General features: G+C 29.4%; 2 protein-coding genes across 2 annotated transcripts; one reads left to right on the top strand and one right to left on the bottom strand.

The window, feature by feature from the left end:
• Positions 1 to 121: 121 nt before the first annotated feature.
• LOC112789469 (pentatricopeptide repeat-containing protein At4g25270, chloroplastic) lies at positions 122 to 2,238 on the top strand. The gene has a single exon (XM_025831379.2). It carries the CDS (start codon positions 441 to 443, stop codon positions 2,022 to 2,024), a length of 1,584 nt encoding a protein of 527 aa, XP_025687164.1. The 5' UTR covers positions 122 to 440; the 3' UTR covers positions 2,025 to 2,238.
• Positions 2,239 to 10,229: 7,991 nt separating this feature from the next.
• On the bottom strand, positions 10,230 to 10,592 carry LOC112769543 (pectinesterase inhibitor 9-like). Its single transcript, XM_025814053.3, has one exon. The coding sequence runs from the start codon at positions 10,590 to 10,592 to the stop codon at positions 10,230 to 10,232; it is 363 nt and encodes a 120-aa protein (XP_025669838.2).
• Positions 10,593 to 17,316: the final 6,724 nt, after the last annotated feature.

Genomic DNA, 17,316 nt, shown 5'->3' with positions numbered 1-17,316 from the left:
TCCTCTTCTATTAATTACTTAAAAAAATAATTGTTAGTCACCGAAAATGTACTTTTTTGTTTTAACAAAGAAAAAAATTCATTAAATAAAAATGAGTTATATATGAGATTACTTGGATCAACATCATTGAATTTACAAATAAATACTGTGAGTACATAGGTAATTTACTGAGTACTTCAACTTTTGAAACAAGGTGTATATATTGTCCCTTGAATATGGTAATTATCTTCCTTGTCTCATCCAATTCCCTCTATTACTGTGGATTTTTTTTTTTAAGAAATTGACTTCAAAATATAACTATTGAAGAGTGTGCATTTAAATTTTCCCACAATTAGAACACAAGTTAATGGAGTTTAAGAAATATTGATGGAGCATATCCGCTATATTGCTCACTGGGTGTTAGTGATGTGATTGGGTTTTATCCACAGGCAGTAACTAGAATGATAATAACCACTACTCTCCGACCACTAAGCTTCCCTCCAAGGTTGTGCATTCTGAGCAAGAAGAAGGAGAAGAGCGACAACAAAAGTAGAACCAGGAAACTGAGCAAGTGGCAAACAGAGACCAACCATAACATCTTTTCCTTCCCAAAATCCAAATCAACCCCACTTCTCATCAATCGCCAACCCAATCCCCAAACAAAATCCCAAGCACTTGAACAAGTCCTCAACGACCTCGAAGCTTCCCTTGAGAAGGGCATCACTATTGAACCCGAAATCTATGCTTCTCTCTTAGAAACATGCTACCGTTTTCAATCCATTCACCACGGCATCCGACTTCACCGCCTTATCCCAACCACCCTTTTGCACAGAAATGTTGGTATATCCTCCAAGCTTCTTAGATTATACGCTTCTTTTGGTTACATGGATGAGGCACACGACCTGTTTGATCAAATGCCTAAGAGAGATGAATATGCATTTCCATGGAATTCACTCATTTCGGGGTATGCTCAAGCTGGCCTCTATCATGATGCCATAGCACTCTACTTCCAAATGGTGGAAGAGGGTGTTGAACCCGACTTGTTTACATTTCCTCGGGTTCTCAAAGCGTGCGGAGGAATTCGTTCGGTCGAAGTTGGGGAAGAGGTGCATCGTCACGTGGTTCGTTCTGGTTTTGCCAGTGATAGGTTTGTCCTCAATGCACTCCTTGATATGTATTCTAAGTGTGGTGATATTGTCATGGCTCGCAAGATTTTTGAAAAGATGCCCAATAAAGATTCTATTTCGTGGAATTCAATGCTTGCAGCTTATATTCATCATGGCCTTGAGGTTGATGCAATCAACACTTTCCACAGAATGCTTTTGAAAGGTTATGAGCCTGATTCTGTTTCCATATCGAAAATTCTTACTGGTGTGTCATCATTGATTCTTGGGGCCCAAATTCACGGATGGGTGATCCGGCGTGGGATTGAGTGGAACTTGTCAGTTGCTAATTCCTTGATCAGAGTGTACTCCAATCATGGCAAGTTAGATAAAGCACGTTGGATATTCAACGTGATGCCAGAGAAGGATGTTGTGTCATGGAACACTATAATCTCTGCTCATTGCAAACGAAGAGAGGCTCTAGATTATTTTAATCAAATGGAGCATGCTGGAGTAAAACCTGATAAAGTAACATTTGTTTCATTATTATCAGCTTGTGCTTATTTGGGTTTGGTGAAGGATGGAGAGAGGTTGTTTGCTTTGATGTGTGAAAAATATAAAATAGAACCAATTATGGAACATTATGGTTGTATGGTAAATCTTTGTGGAAGAGTAGGAATGATTGAAAAGGCTTATAGCATCATAGTGAATGGAATGGATTCGGAGAATGCTAGTCCAACTCTCTGGGGAGCTTTGTTGTATGCTTGCTTTTTACACGGAGACGTAACAATAGGAGAGATTGCTGCAAACAAGCTTTTTGATTTGGAGCCAGACAATGAACACAATTTTGTACTTCTCATGAAGATCTACGAAAAGGCAGGCAAATCAGAGGACATGGAGAGAGTTAGATTGATGATGGTAGAAAGAGGCCTGGATTATTAAAGAATTATGCAGCAGAATTCTAAAACTGAAAAGTGCAATACATGCTTTCAATTCCATTTTGTCCCCTGCAAAAGTGGTTATTTTAAGTAAGGATTCTTTAATAATGTATACTGTACAGCATCACCACATAGCTTGCTTGATAAAACTATACCTTGGCTTTGTCTGTCTTCATCTCTATTATCAATTACAAGGGAAAAACAATGTTTGCTGGGTAGTGTTTGGAATTTGTTCTTAAGACATAAGTACAAAGACAATGGAGACACTAGGGGCAGAAATAAAAACAGTTTTATCTATTGTTTCTACTTTTTAAGAGAGAATACATAAATTGAAAAAAAAAAATCATCTTTGTATCTATCTTACACTTTGTTTGGATATAGGAAAAAAAATAAAAAGTAAAAAAATAAGAAGAAAGTAAATAAAAAGAAAGAAAATAGAAGAAAAAATGGAGTTATTTTTAATGAGAAAATTTTCACATGTGACAGTCACTTTATTGGCATAGTGCCATACCAGATAGGTACCGATATCGATTAGACATTTTATCTTATTGTATGAAACCAAATATCCAAAATATCCCTGACTTATGTTAGAAGTACCGAAAGGATAGTGAAAATGAGGCAACTATGTGGCTAAAGAAGGAATGAAGCTTAACACGCGCACAAAAATTGGTTGAAGATGATGGGTTGTTTGTTTTAAGCCCTGGCGAAACATGAACAAAATATGGCTTCATTTTTTTCTGGTATTCATGAATATTTGATGTAATGGATTTAACGAGGGCAAAGATGGTTTATGTTTAATGAGGATAAAAAATTTGGTTGCCGAAAAAAAAAAGTAAATTATTAATTTGATATCCGAAATATTGACAAAAAAATTCTTGAAATATATTATTAATAAAATAGTCCATGAATGATTTAAAAATACGATAAAAAGAATTAATAAATATTATTTTTTTATAAATAACAAAAAAACTTTTATATTTAGTAAATGACTTATTCATTATATCTAAATTTTTATGGTAATATTTAAATAAATATTTAGAAGGTGCACAAAAAAATGAAATAAAATTTTATTTTTATATTTTTTATTTAAAAAAATATAGTCATTCACAATAATATTTTTTTAAAAAAATTCACTTCACAAAAAATTATCAAATTTTAAGAATGGAAAAATATTTTTTTCTAATAATAAATTAATAATTGTAAAATTTGTATCAAAATTTGATTTCTAAAATTATTTTTTTAGAATATATATTTAATATCTAGTTCTTTATGTTGTATTTTAAAATTTTTCGAAGACTTATTTTTTATTAGTATTTTTTTGAATTCGCAGTGTATTTATGCAATACCATTTTGATAGTTTACTTTTTAAAAAACCAAAAACTTTCATGACGAAAAAAACCTTCTTATTCTCTTTTAATCTCCCTAACTTATGGTACTTAATTGATTGCTTACGAATTACAACTTTTCTTACTAAAATAATTTTCTCTAGACATTTATATTAATAACATTCCAATATTTCACGTTTCCACTTTTCATGAAAACTGACCAAATTCTACATCTTTTACTTCTGTTGGAATCAATCAAGATCCACTTTCAAGCTTTTTCTCAAAACCTCATGTTACCTACATTACTTTCATTCCTTGCATATTAACTTTTTATGAATACTTTGGCCAATTTAGTATATCTTAACCTTTACGCACCACAAAAAGACTAAATCCTTTGTCCACATATTTTTATCACTAAAATTACTCAATTTCTATCTCAATTAATGTATGAATTACTTTTTTTTATTAAATATTTCTAGCTAATTCCTTAATTGCCTTATTTGATTATACCCTTCGTGGATAATGTCAACAACGCAAATTTCATATATTTTGTGATTTATTAGTACATTCTCATCATCACTGACCTACTTCTACATTGCAAGGTCGCTTATTCATCTAAACCATCAAGTGTAGCTGGAAAAAATCATAAAACACACTAATTACTATCCATCTTGACTCTAACAATATTCTCATATGATAAATTCTTTGTCAAATAATTATTTTTTCTTTTTTTTTTTTTACCTTTTACTTGACTTTTTTTTCCTTTTGCTTTCAATCAATACTACTTTCCTTGCCCATTTTTGGTCTCATAATCATCCCTGTAACTATATATATTTCTGAATTTGAATCCTCTAAATTTTAGATTTTCACTTTAAAAGATAAAGTAAAATCTTTTACTATTAAATATTTTTTTCATATTTTTTTTTGAACTCATATATAAAATAAATGATAATAGATTACTTTACCCTTTAAAATGAAATTCAAAATTTTATGTCTAACGCTTTAATTTTTTTTTTGGTCAAATAATTAATGCTTTGGTTATTATGACTCGTCCAAATTATTGTTCACAACGGTTTCAAATTTCAGACTCATTGTCCAAAAAAGGCCCAAGCACTCTGGCCCATTATCTCCAATTCCATAATGCAGCTGCCCATACACTGGGTTGTTGAGTGTTGAGCCGCCATCGCAAGGTTTATACACTCAAGACATCCACTTAGAATTTTCAATCTACATGCTTTGGTTAAGGGGACATTCGGTGCCAATGAGCTTTGGCTCTAGTGGTATTTTTCCATCCTTCCCCACTTCAAAGTCTAGGGTTCAAATCTTAGAGAATGCAATTGAGAAAAGATGTGATAAATATATAAGGAACACGTTAATTCGAACCATTACACACCATAATTCATGGTATAATTCGAATTATGCTTTTAAAAAATTAAAAAAATATATATTTTTATTTCATACGTTAAAAAAACTAACAAAATATTTAATTACGAGACTTCTTTAAAATATTAATGAGCTATCAATTCGAATTTCATACAATACTTTTCTGTCCATTTTTAATAGTTTATGAATATTTTTTAATAAATTTTTTTAATAAATTTTTTAAATTATAGTACAAAAAATATTTTATCCTATGCAAAACAATTTAAAAAAAATTGCTTAAAAAATGTTAGGAGTACTATAAAAATTTGTAATGTTATAATAACTTAGGTAAATACATGCATGTACTCAAATTTTAAATAAAATACTCTACATAGTCAATAATAATTTAGAAATGAAAGAAAATATTTTATTCCATACAAAATAATTAAAAAATATATTTTATTCTATACAAAATAATTTTGAAAAATGGCTTAAAAGATGTTATGAGTACAATAAAAGTTTGTAATATTCTAGTGATTTAGGTAAATACATGATAAAAATATTTTTTCTTTAATTTCTAAATTATTAGTGACTATGTGGAGTATTTCTTTAATGTCCTAAGTCATTAGGACATTACAAATTTTTATAGTACTTCTAACATCTTTTAAGCCTTTTTTTTAAATTATTTTGCATAGAATAAAATATTTTTTTGTGGTATAATTTAAATAAATTTATTAAAAAATATTTATGTACGGACTATATAGTATTTCATTTATGTACGGACTATATGTTTGTGTTTTTTAGAAAGAATTACTAGGTGGTTAAGTGTACTTTGCCATCCACAAGATAGATATATAAAAACGTGTCTTCATACATTGTTGTTGAATTTGATTCACGTTTCTTGGATGCATTGTATGTAGAAATTAGCATCAATAGTTTCTTACCCATGAGAAGTCACAAAATTCATTGACATTTTGTAATATTACTGTTGAATCAAGTAATTACTTGAGGCTTACTTAAAACATTGTATAGAACAGAAGTCTGCTTATGATTGACCAACAAATTGCTACTTCCAGCAAACTTGTAGTTTTATTAAGAAGATGAGGCTGGGATCCTAAACTTAAGGTGAATATATGTATCATATAAAAGTAAAACAATTGGTAACTGTGGAAGAAAACAGATAACTGAATTCTCAAGTGTGGTTGCAGCCAGAGTATTTTAGATTCCATGTATTGACACACCATTACATCTAATCATGTGCTTGATTATTCTCATCTTATCGCTTTTTCTCCACGAAACAACTAGTACCTTGTGATCATTCCCTAATGATACTTTGATTCTTTTCAAATGGTGCTTTGTCCCTCTTTCAAAATAAGGTGATACACAATGTTGAAGTAAGATAAGCAATTAAGTAAAAACCAAAATACAAATTTGCATATAGAATTAAGTCTTGCTAATTGGTGTTTCAAAATATTCTCCTAATTTAATATTTTACTGCATACATTGAATTGTGCTAGAGTGTTGTGTAACTTCAAGTTATAGCAAATTATATTTTTGGGTAATAGCCAAATTAGTCCCTTAAATATGTTTCATTTTTTAATTCGTCTTTGAAAAATTTTATCAATTAAATTGGTCATTCAAAAATTATAAATTAATCATTTTTATTTTTTAGTCACTTAATTAACAATTTTTGTCATCTATTGTTGAGATAGAATATTAACTCATATCATATATAACACTTAATATATCTAATTAAACACTAAATAAATATATTTATAAAAATCTATCAATTTAGTATTACTATGCTATATTAGGGTTATGCTTTATATAATTGAAAAAAAATAAACTAAATTAATAAATTTTTATAAATATATTTGTTCAGCATCCAATTAAATATGTTAGGTGTCATGTATGATGTTAATTAATATTCTATATATTAATTGTTGACGAAAATTATTAATTGAATGATAAAAGGACAAAAATAATTAATTTATAATATTTAAAGAATTAATTTGATTGAGAAAGAGACAAATTTAGAAAATAATTCGATTCGTAGATCAAGGAACCTTTGTCTATGCTGATCAATACAAAATGAATGTCATTGCATTAAGTTATACTTTTTGTTTTTTTTTTTAAATTCGAATATCTCATTAATTACACACACGAATATATTGCGTCCGATATAAGAATAATGAATGAACGTGAGAAGAGGCTTATTTCATAAATAGGCATAAGAAAGCTATATATAGCCCAAAATTAAAATTAATAATAAAGAAACGAATCTCCTTGAATAAAATAGACAATATATATTAAGTCAAGAGTAGCAATGTACGTAATTAGTTACTTAAAGAGAATGGTTGTATTAATTAAGCTTAAAGAGAAGGGCTTAACAAAGTGGCCTATATATCCAAGCTAAGCTAATAATTAATAATAAGCTTGGCTAAGGCATTGGTTAATCACACTTCATCACATGGTTTGCCTATTAGGCTTAGCTATTACAAGTGCTATATATAGAGCCATATAGGTTAAGTTAGTGGCCTACTATTTTGATCCAATAGGGTACCAGAGAGTAGACGGATTTGACCAATAAGCTAACTTATGTCATTAACTAATCTCAATTGTTTTCAAAGAATTTTCTCAGATGCTTTTCCATGACACCACTATTATACTTTCCATCTAAACTATGAGTTGTATTTTAATTTTTTGTTTTTAAAACAGAAATATGGTAAATATATATTTTTTTTACTATAGAAATTGTAAAAACAAAGTAGAAACATAATTTTTTTTTTCAAAAACAGAAAATTATTGTATGTTCATTATTTCAAAAAAGTATTTTAATTTCTTTATTTTTATATTTTTATTTAAAAAATATAATCGAAATGTAGTTATTTCTAGCTGGCTACATTAATTTTTCTCATTTATCATATCGGATGTCTATTCTCTCTTCATATATATTGAATATGCGAGATCCAACATATTCCTATCATATGCCAATTTAATTTATAAAATTACGAGTATATATTCAAATAAATTTTTAAAAATTTCGTATTGTACGTTTTTATCTTTAATTTTTTTATTCTATTAAAATATTTGAATTTTGTAAAAACAAAATATATAAATTTTTATTTTAATTAAATTTGTTGTTTTTATATGAATAAATCTTAAAAAATATGACAGAATTTTTTTAAAATTAAAAAATTTTAATATAAAAAATTTTTAAAAAATAAAAATATCCGATACAAAATTTTTTAAATACTTATTCGAGCATATACTCTCAAATTTCTCGTTCCCACATACTCTATTAATATAATATTGCGTTACATGTGTGTATAGATACTCAAATTCGAGAAATTCCTTTTGAGCAATCACGAATTTAATAAGTCATCATCAAATTCTATGGGTGACCTGGAGCAGTGTGCCTAGATGATTTCACGTTTCGTCCATGAACAAACAACTCGATCATATAGATGGACTGCTTAGGGTGCATTATGCGTAAACCTTATTAATATATAATTCATATTTTTACCTTATACAATTGTGATAAAATCATAAAATCGCTTGTCCCCTTTTAAGTTTAGGTAAATTTTACATGGACCCTTTTTTTTTGTTTTGGAAGTTTTTTCGTTCGAGATAATAAAAATCAAATTTTATATTTTTAAATTATAAAAAATTTAATATTATGTTATAATATTTAAAAATTTAAACCAAATGATTATATTTATAATAACTATTAACTTTTTTTCATGTATATGTAATTTTCAACATAATTTTAGTAAATGATTTTGAATTTCTTAATTAATGTACAAATGTCTAAAAATACTTTTATATATAATGATGAGCTTATACCGCTAATTAGGGTGTAATCGGGGTTGGTTAATTCGGATTTACACGAAAAATACACTTGAACTAAATTAAAATACAATTGTGTCAATTTGGATCAAATTCAGCATTTGTTTAAGACTCAAACCAATTCAACTAAAATAAAATCGAATGAGTTTGGATAATTAGGTATTTGATTAAAATTTAAAAAAAAATAAATTATAAAAAATTATAGAAAATAACAAAAAAATACGATAAATATAAACAAAATAAAAAAATTATAAATTATCATTACAGATAAATATTATAATGAAGTAACATTATAATTACAAATTAATATCAAAAGTCAACACTACAAATTATATTTTTAATTGAATATATAAGTAATCGGGTACTCAGGGTTGGATCAGTATTTATAAGGCTAAATTCAATATTTATTCACTCCAGTTAAAAACATGTTTAAACAAGATTTTAGCTTATTATATCCGGTTAAATTGTATGGAGAAAAATATTCAAAATCATTAGAATTTATTGTTTTTCGTCATTAATTAACTATTAATATTTAAAAATATAGAATAAAATAAACTAAAAATATTTGACAAAAAAATTAAATTAATAAATAAATAAAAATCAAATAAAAAAATATAGGTAGACAATGAGTTTAATAAACAATGCAGTTATGTATACGGTAACTTTCCTTCTCCACTTGTGATTTTGTGATTTTTGTACAAGTGTAGTGTATTTTTTATTTTATTGGACCAATTTTAAAGCTCATTATTCACATTGTTTATGAAAGTATCTAGCAAAACCAAAATCAAATACAATAAATTTTAATACCCTACCATTTCTCTTGTGGAGACCACTTCGATAAACACACTAAAAATGTCTTTTTTTAAAGACGTTTATATGGCATCTTTATTAAATCGGTTAATAATTTATTTTTTAATAAATCAAAATAAAATCGGTTTATTATAGATAGCAACAATAATAAATCCAATTGTTCATATTATAATTATTAAACTTAATTTGATCCAATCAATTTATACAATTTAAATCAAATTATGTTTAAATTTTTTGATAAAAAGATTAATATATCCTTAATTTTTGTTTTATAAAAAATTAAAAAAATTATGATCCAGTAAATTATATAAATTAGTCGGTTCGATCGAATCTGATAATAATTAGATTTATTGTTATTGTTAAAAAAAATCAATTCTATTCTAATTTATTAAAAAATTTAAAAATAATCAGCTAATTAATATATTTAATAATAATACAACACATAAATATTTTTACAAAAAGACGTTTTATTCGTCTTTATAAAATCATCCTCCTTCTCTTTTTGTTGTATAGGTTTGGTTTGGTTTTGTTAGCATAATTGAGTTTTCAAGATGCGCATATACTCCAATACATTATGCATGCAAAACAAGACTAATCACTAAAAGCAGAATTAATTAACTTGATAGGAACCATTAAACACATATACGAAGAAAAACACTACTATAGTGTATGTATATAACTTGAATGGTAGAAACTCATGTGTAAATGAGTTATATTTATGTGAAGTTATTAGTTAAAAATTATTTGATAATTTAACATATTTAATTAAATTACATCTCTTAACTATCAACTTTACATAAAAATAACACGAGTATTCACCAATTTGAATTCATTGAAATAATCCAATTAAGATTGATGGATCTCTAGTAAGAAATCTTGTTAACAAGAGCGAGAGCATTGCTATTCATCCAAGCAACATTAGCAATACTCGATTGGATCTTCTTCTGCAATGAAACCCTCACTTTCATTTCACCAATTCCATCCGTACAAGTGTACTCATCCGTAATTGCAGCACTCATCCATGTCTTTATGCTATCCCACTCAAACCTCTCCTCCACCGTCCTCGTTCCGTTCAGCCGCGCCAACTGCTTCGCCGACTGCTGCAGCCGGTCCACCGTGTCGTCTATGTTATCCCGGCAATCCGCCAGCACCGAACTCTCCGCTTTTGTTAGCCTCGTCGATTGGGATAGTTTTGTCAGCGTTCTGAACGAGCTCTTCGCTATCATTACCGTTATGTTAACGGCTACTTTTGTGAGTGTGACGCGGTTTGTTTTGACTTGCCACGCGTAGTGTGACAAGTAGTTGTAACAGAAATTAGGGTATGTGGTTGAATTGCACTCATCCTTTATGAATTTCTTGTATGTGTTTATGGATTTTTGTGTGGCGGGAGAGTAACTTGAAGATGATGTTGTATGAACAAGGGTTGAGATTAATGCAATGGATACAAGTATTCTCAACATTATTGATGATAATGATGATTATCTCTAGTATTATTAATGTATTAATGCAAAGCTAGAAGGAATGTAATGGTGGGTTTTATAAGGAAAATTTGTTATGATGAGTATTTGAGGTTCTTAGCAATGATGTGGTGGAAAAAGAATCAATGAGGAAATTAATTAAATGATGAAGATGAGTAATTAAAAATTGCTGGAAAATTCTGTAATGTTGATAAGCCAAATCTAAAGCGTGGAAGAAGGGGATAGCACATGCCACATGGTGATGATTTCATGGATACTGTTTTAGTTTCTTTTCTTTGAATGTAACATCATGAATCACAATCTGATTTGAAGGAAAATGGAGTAGCTAGCACATGCTTGACTTATATATATATATATATATATATATATATATATATATATATATATATATATATATATAAATGCATTTACAAGTACATATTACGCTACAAAAATATGGAATAATTAATTGTGATTAAGCATGTAGTTTATCAACTAATTATAGTGACAATGTAAATCCTCTTGGATAAAATATTATATTGAAAAATTATTAAATAAATAGAGGGGGAATATTGATGCATGCATGTCAATGAAGAGTGAAGGGAAACAATTAATAATAAAAACAGTTAGAGGAAGTATAGAGAGCCAATGGAATATTTGTATATAATATGTACAATGGAGGTTTAGGGATGTCCGATTCAGTATTAGAGATATAACCATTAGTATTATATTTTTCATTAGCGTAAGCTTTTGAGATGAGTGATATCATGACATGATAAAAATTAACTTAACTTTTTAGGATGAGTGATTTTATGACCTGAGATGTTTATTATCCTTAGTACCCGGATGATTATTCTAGATAGTATGAGTGACGTTCATTTTATAACTCATATAGTCTATTGTACACATTGTACAAATATTCTATTAGCTCCCTAACAGAGCAACATATACTGAAACAAATTAACGTAGAAGGGCAACATATACTGAAACAAATAAGTTATATAACTGATATGGTTTGAACTCTGGATTAAAGATAAGCAAGGAAATTGGAATCAAAGGATGAGAAGGGGAAAAGAAGAGTTTACTATTGCTACTAGCTAGTTTTATTCTAGGAAGTGAGTTCAACATTTTTAATGTAGAAAGAAATAATTGGTTAATATTAATTTAAATATAACATAAAAAATAAGAAAAAATGTTAATCACTTAAATTTTTTATTTTATTTTGTTTTATAACTATGAAAAAGAGTTAATTCATAAAAAGAAATCACTACTTTAATATTTATCAATACTAGCGTTTCAATAGTTATGGCCGGCCGTTTTTTACTTTTTTTTTGTATATATTAATTTAATTTATTAAATTTAAATATTAAAATTACAATGTACAGATATTTTTGGAGTAAATAATTTTTAGTAATTTTGACCAATATTTAATCAATACGAATATCACATTATTTTCAATAAATAAATTTTATTAATTTATGTGTATAAATTTTAATAAATATAAATTATATAATAAATTATATATTTTTTGTACAAATTTTATGTAAATATAAATAAAAATTATTACTGACTAAATATTAATTTAAAGTAATAATATTTATTAGTTATATAATATTATTATATAATTTTTAATATAAAATAATTTTATACATATATTCAATTATATAATATTATATTAATAAAAATAATTAATTTTTTTATTAATAATCTGAACGGATATCCAAAAAAGATAAAATTTAATAATTGTCTAAAATATTTTATATCATTAGTATATTAAAATCAAATTTTATATAGTATATAATGCATGTATGCTAAGTAAAATATTTTAAATATAGATATACTTTATATGACAGAAAATATAAAATCAATCATCGTTTAATAGTTAAAACTTTTGTATAGAAGTAATATCCTAAAGGTACTAGATTTTTTTTAAATGCCTGGACACAGCCTTTAGAAGTTTAGCACAAGCAACATCTATCCCTTTTATAACAGCTATTTTGTTTGAAAGAGCTTTCACACTTCAAATTAAAATAAGATAGTGAAATAAAAGCAATTCTTCTTTCAATATGCGAAAAATTATTTATATTCACAAAAATTTTAAATGTTAATAAATATACTCACAAAATAATAAAATTAAAATTAAATTCATAAAAAATAAGTTTAGTATGATAAAATTATTCAAATTCTAAAAAATTATCTAAAATTCTAAGTTATCTTTCTTCCACCATTACTATTATCATTCTCTCTCTTATTCTCTTTCTAACAACCACCGGTCATCACCCTCATCTCTGTCATTGTTGCTAATCTCAACTATTCGTACTGTCGTCTTTTCAACCGTAACCACACAGTAGTCTATCCCTCACCTCCTCCATCTTCATCTTTAACTGCAGTCACATAATTTCATCATCACATTATCTCATCTTCCTCGAATCATCTCCAATAATTCCATTCTTGAGATGGAGAATCGTCATTGTCTCGATCTTAGTACATCTCAACTTCAGCATCGAGACGTCAAGATTCTCCAAGTTGTTCGTGATGAATTCTCTACGAGTAGTGAATTGGGTTCTTCGAGTTTACACCGTATATTTAGAAAGTGAGGGCTTCAGCGAAATATATGGTTACTTTGCGCATGGTTCCAAGAACCCGATCTGCTTTAGAGCGCCTCCGTAAGAGATAAGTTGTTCTGATAGACTGCCTCCGCGCACGCCATGTGTGTGGACGAGTCGAATCCCATTTTTCTGCGAGTCAACCAAGACGAGTGACTGAGTTAAGGAGGACGACTCGGCAGGCAAGGATTTCACGTGCTTGGAGAAAGGAGATAGGAAATCAATAGTGACATCGGCGGTAGTATATATTGCCTTACTTGTGATGGATTTGAGGTCGTAGTCGGAGGAGGAGCTATCCTTAAAAACCCTATCCACGAAAGTTGAGATGGTGGAGAAGAGAGAAAATACAAAAAGAGAAAGAGAAAGAGAGTGCAGATGGAAAAAATACAGAAAGAGAGAGACAGGAGAATGATGATCGTAACAGTAAAAAAAAAAGTAATTTTTTAAAATTTTGAGTAGTTTTTTAGAGTTCAAATAGTTTTGTAGTAAGAAGTCGATTTTTTATGAGTATAACTTCAGTTTTATTATTTTATTAGTACATTTGTCAACATTTAAAATTTTTATGGATACAAATAATAGTTTATTCTTCGATATGCTATCACTACTACCTTAATCTAATAATTTTATTCATTTAATTATATACTTTTTATTATTTTTTATTTTATATTTAAACTGACACTGACAACTTCTCTTCTTTTTTATACTAAAAATGTTGGTTTCCTATTACTCTTTAAAAAAGAGAAGAAATTCTAGATGGCTAACTTTTTTTCATGTGAGTATATTTTACATAGATATTCACCAGTTACATCAAAATTATTTTAAAAAAAATAAACTTTGTTTAATATTGAGATAATGTTAAGTATATTCATAATGAATATAGTCAATGTACCCTAAACCATACTCTTTATTATATGTTATATTAATTTGAGATTCAAAACGTAGTATATATTGAAACTTCAATTATGTGAAAATTAGTAAAGCTAATTTTAGAAAATATATAAATAAATAATAACTAAATAAAATGAGAGGTAATAAACAATCTTAGTTTATAACCTTAAGATTTTAATGGTTGAAAAAGAAAAGAATTATATACCTCTAATTGATGGATGGTTCATATTGAAGAGACTCACCTATAAATTGAATTTTTCTTTAATTCATTTCAATCAAGTCATCCAAAGAGAATAACATAATATTTCTTTGAGTAGTTTTCTTCTATATATATAGAGAGAAGTGTGTTCTCCTTTTGTCAAGAGAGAGTGTTATTGTAGTCTCCTTGTGAGAGAGAGAAGTTGTAATTCTCAAAGAAAGTTATTCAATTGTTTTCATATTTTATACAAATTTCTAATTTTTCATCTCTATATTTTGCTGTGTCATTTGTCTGGTACCTAACAGTGGTATCAGAGCCAAAGGTTGCTGATTAATATATTTTTTTTCTCCGCTGCGAGTTACCGTCTAAAAAAAAAATGGCAGCAAAGTATGAAATTCCAAAATTCAGTGGGAGTAATTTTTCCATATGGAAATTGAAGATAAAAGCCATTATGAGAAAAGACAATTGCGTGACAGCAATTGAAGGTAGACCCACTGGAATTACAGATGAAAAATGGAAGGAGATGGACAACAATGCTGTTGCAAACTTACACTTGGCACTAGCTGACTCAGTTTTATCAAGTGTAGCAGAGAAAAAGACAGCAAAGGAAATTTGGGATGCTCTCACAAAATTATATGAAGTCAAGTCACTTCACAACAAGATATTCTTGAAGAGAAGACTTTATACTCTTCGAATGAGTGAGTCCACATCGGCAACGGATCACATCAACAATCTAAATACGCTATTTTCCCAACTCTCATCGTTGGAATATACCATAGCGGAAAATGAACGTGCAGAGCTCTTACTTCAAAGTCTACCAGATTCATATGATCAGCTAATCATTAACTTAACTAATAATGTTTTGACTGATTATCTTTCTTTTGATGACATGGCTACTGCGGTTCTTGAAGAAGAATCTAGGCGCAAGAATAAGGAAGATAGATTAGAGAGCTCAAAACAAGCAGAGGCTTTGTTGATGACAAGAGGAAGATCAATGGAGCGTGGTTCCAGTGGGAGTCAAAGTAGACCAAAGTCACAAAGTAAGAAGCAGATCAAATGCTACAATTGTGGTAAAAGAGGGCACTTCAAGAAAGATTGTTGGAATAAGAAGAGTATAGAGAAGGTTACAGAAGGATCAAGTTCTCAAGGATGTGTTGCGAGTACCTCTGATGATGGAGAAATCCTGTATGGCGAAGCAACAATTGGTTCTAAAGGCAGCAAACAGCTCACTGATGTTTGGATTGTTGATTCAGGAGCAACATGGCACATGACTCCTCATCGTGATTGGTTTTGTACATATGAACCTGTCTTAAAAGGATCTGTGTTTATGGGAAACGATCATGCTTTAGAAATTGTTGGAATAGGTACTGTCAAAATAAAAATGTTTGATGGTTCTATTCGTTCACTTCAAGGGGTAAGACATGTGAAGGGCTTGAAGAAGAACTTGTTGTCGATTGGGCAACTGGATGAACTTGGCTGCAAGACCCATATTGAAGGTGGGATCTTGAAAGTTGTTAAAGGAGCTCTTGTGGTAATAAAAGCAGAAAAGATTGCAGCAAATCTATATATGCTTGTGGGAGATACTTTGCAAGAAGCAGAGGCATCAGTTGCTTCAACAAGCCAAGAAGAAATGACGATGATATGGCATTGCAAACTAGGCCACATGTCAGAACGAGGTTTGAAGATTCTTGTAGAACGTAATCTCATTCCCGGGCTCAAATCGGTAAACTTACCGTTTTGTAAGCACTGCGTTACAAGCAAACAACATAGATTAACGTTTGGTAGATCAACTGCTCGGAGCAAGCACATATTGGAGTTGATTCATTCTGATGTGTGGGAATCGCCGGAGATGTCCCTAGGAGGAGCAAAATATCTTGTATCATTTATTGATGATTACTCTAGGAGGCTATGGGTGTTCCCGATCAAGAAGAAGTCAGACGTGTTTGCGATGTTCAAAGAGTTTAAAGCAAAGTTAGAACTTGAATCTGGAAAGAAGATCAAGTGTTTAAGGACAGATAATGGAGGAGAATATGTCGATGGCGATTTTCTAACATTTTGCAAGCAAGCAGGTATTCAACGGCAATTCACAGTTGCATATACGCCTCAGCAAAATGGTGTAGCAGAGCGAATGAATCGGACTCTCCTAGAAAGAGCACGAGCTATGTTGCAAACTACAGGTTTAGCTAAGTCTTTTTGGGCAGAAGCTGTTAAAACTGCCTGTTATGTGATAAATCGGTCACCATCAACTGCAATTGGGTTGAAGACACCAATGGAGATGTGGCAAGGTAAGCCACCTAATTATTCTTCTTTACATATATTTGGTTGTCCTGTGTACGTAATGTACAATTCCCAGGAAAGAACAAAGCTGGACCCAAAGTCTAGAAAATGTATATTCTTGGGTTATACTGACGGAGTTAAGGGGTATCGCCTGTGGGATCCCACTGCCCGCAAGGTAGTTGTCAGTAGAGATGTGATATTTACAGAAGATGAATTGCAAAAGGAACAAGAAAATGACAGCACTGTTAAAGATATAACTACTGTTCAAATAGATGAAAAATGCAGAGAAGGTGATCTTTCTGAAGCAGAACCACAGCACGAAGAACAAGAAGCAGAGGCCAATGACATAGAAGTTCGTCGATCCACTCGACAAAGAAGAACACCATCATGGCACTCAAATTATGTTTTGACAAACCATGATGCATATTGTCTTTTGACAGAAGATGGAGAACCAACAACTTTTATGGAGGCTATGCGCAATCCAGATGCTTCTATGTGGATGACAGCAATGCAAGAAGAAATT

Source organism: Arachis hypogaea, chromosome 3 (genome assembly GCF_003086295.3).
Source record: "Arachis hypogaea cultivar Tifrunner chromosome 3, arahy.Tifrunner.gnm2.J5K5, whole genome shotgun sequence".
Taxonomy (NCBI): Eukaryota; Viridiplantae; Streptophyta; class Magnoliopsida; order Fabales; family Fabaceae; genus Arachis; species Arachis hypogaea.
This window is presented reverse-complemented; position numbering and strand designations above follow the sequence as displayed.

What these genes read in the sequence shown, in the direction of transcription:
- LOC112789469 (XM_025831379.2), top strand. Translation starts at nt 441, where the DNA reads ATGATAATAACCACTACTCTCCGACCACTAAGCTTCCCTCCAAGGTTG.
- LOC112769543 (XM_025814053.3), bottom strand. Translation starts at nt 10,592, where the DNA reads ATGATAGCGAAGAGCTCGTTCAGAACGCTGACAAAACTATCCCAATCG.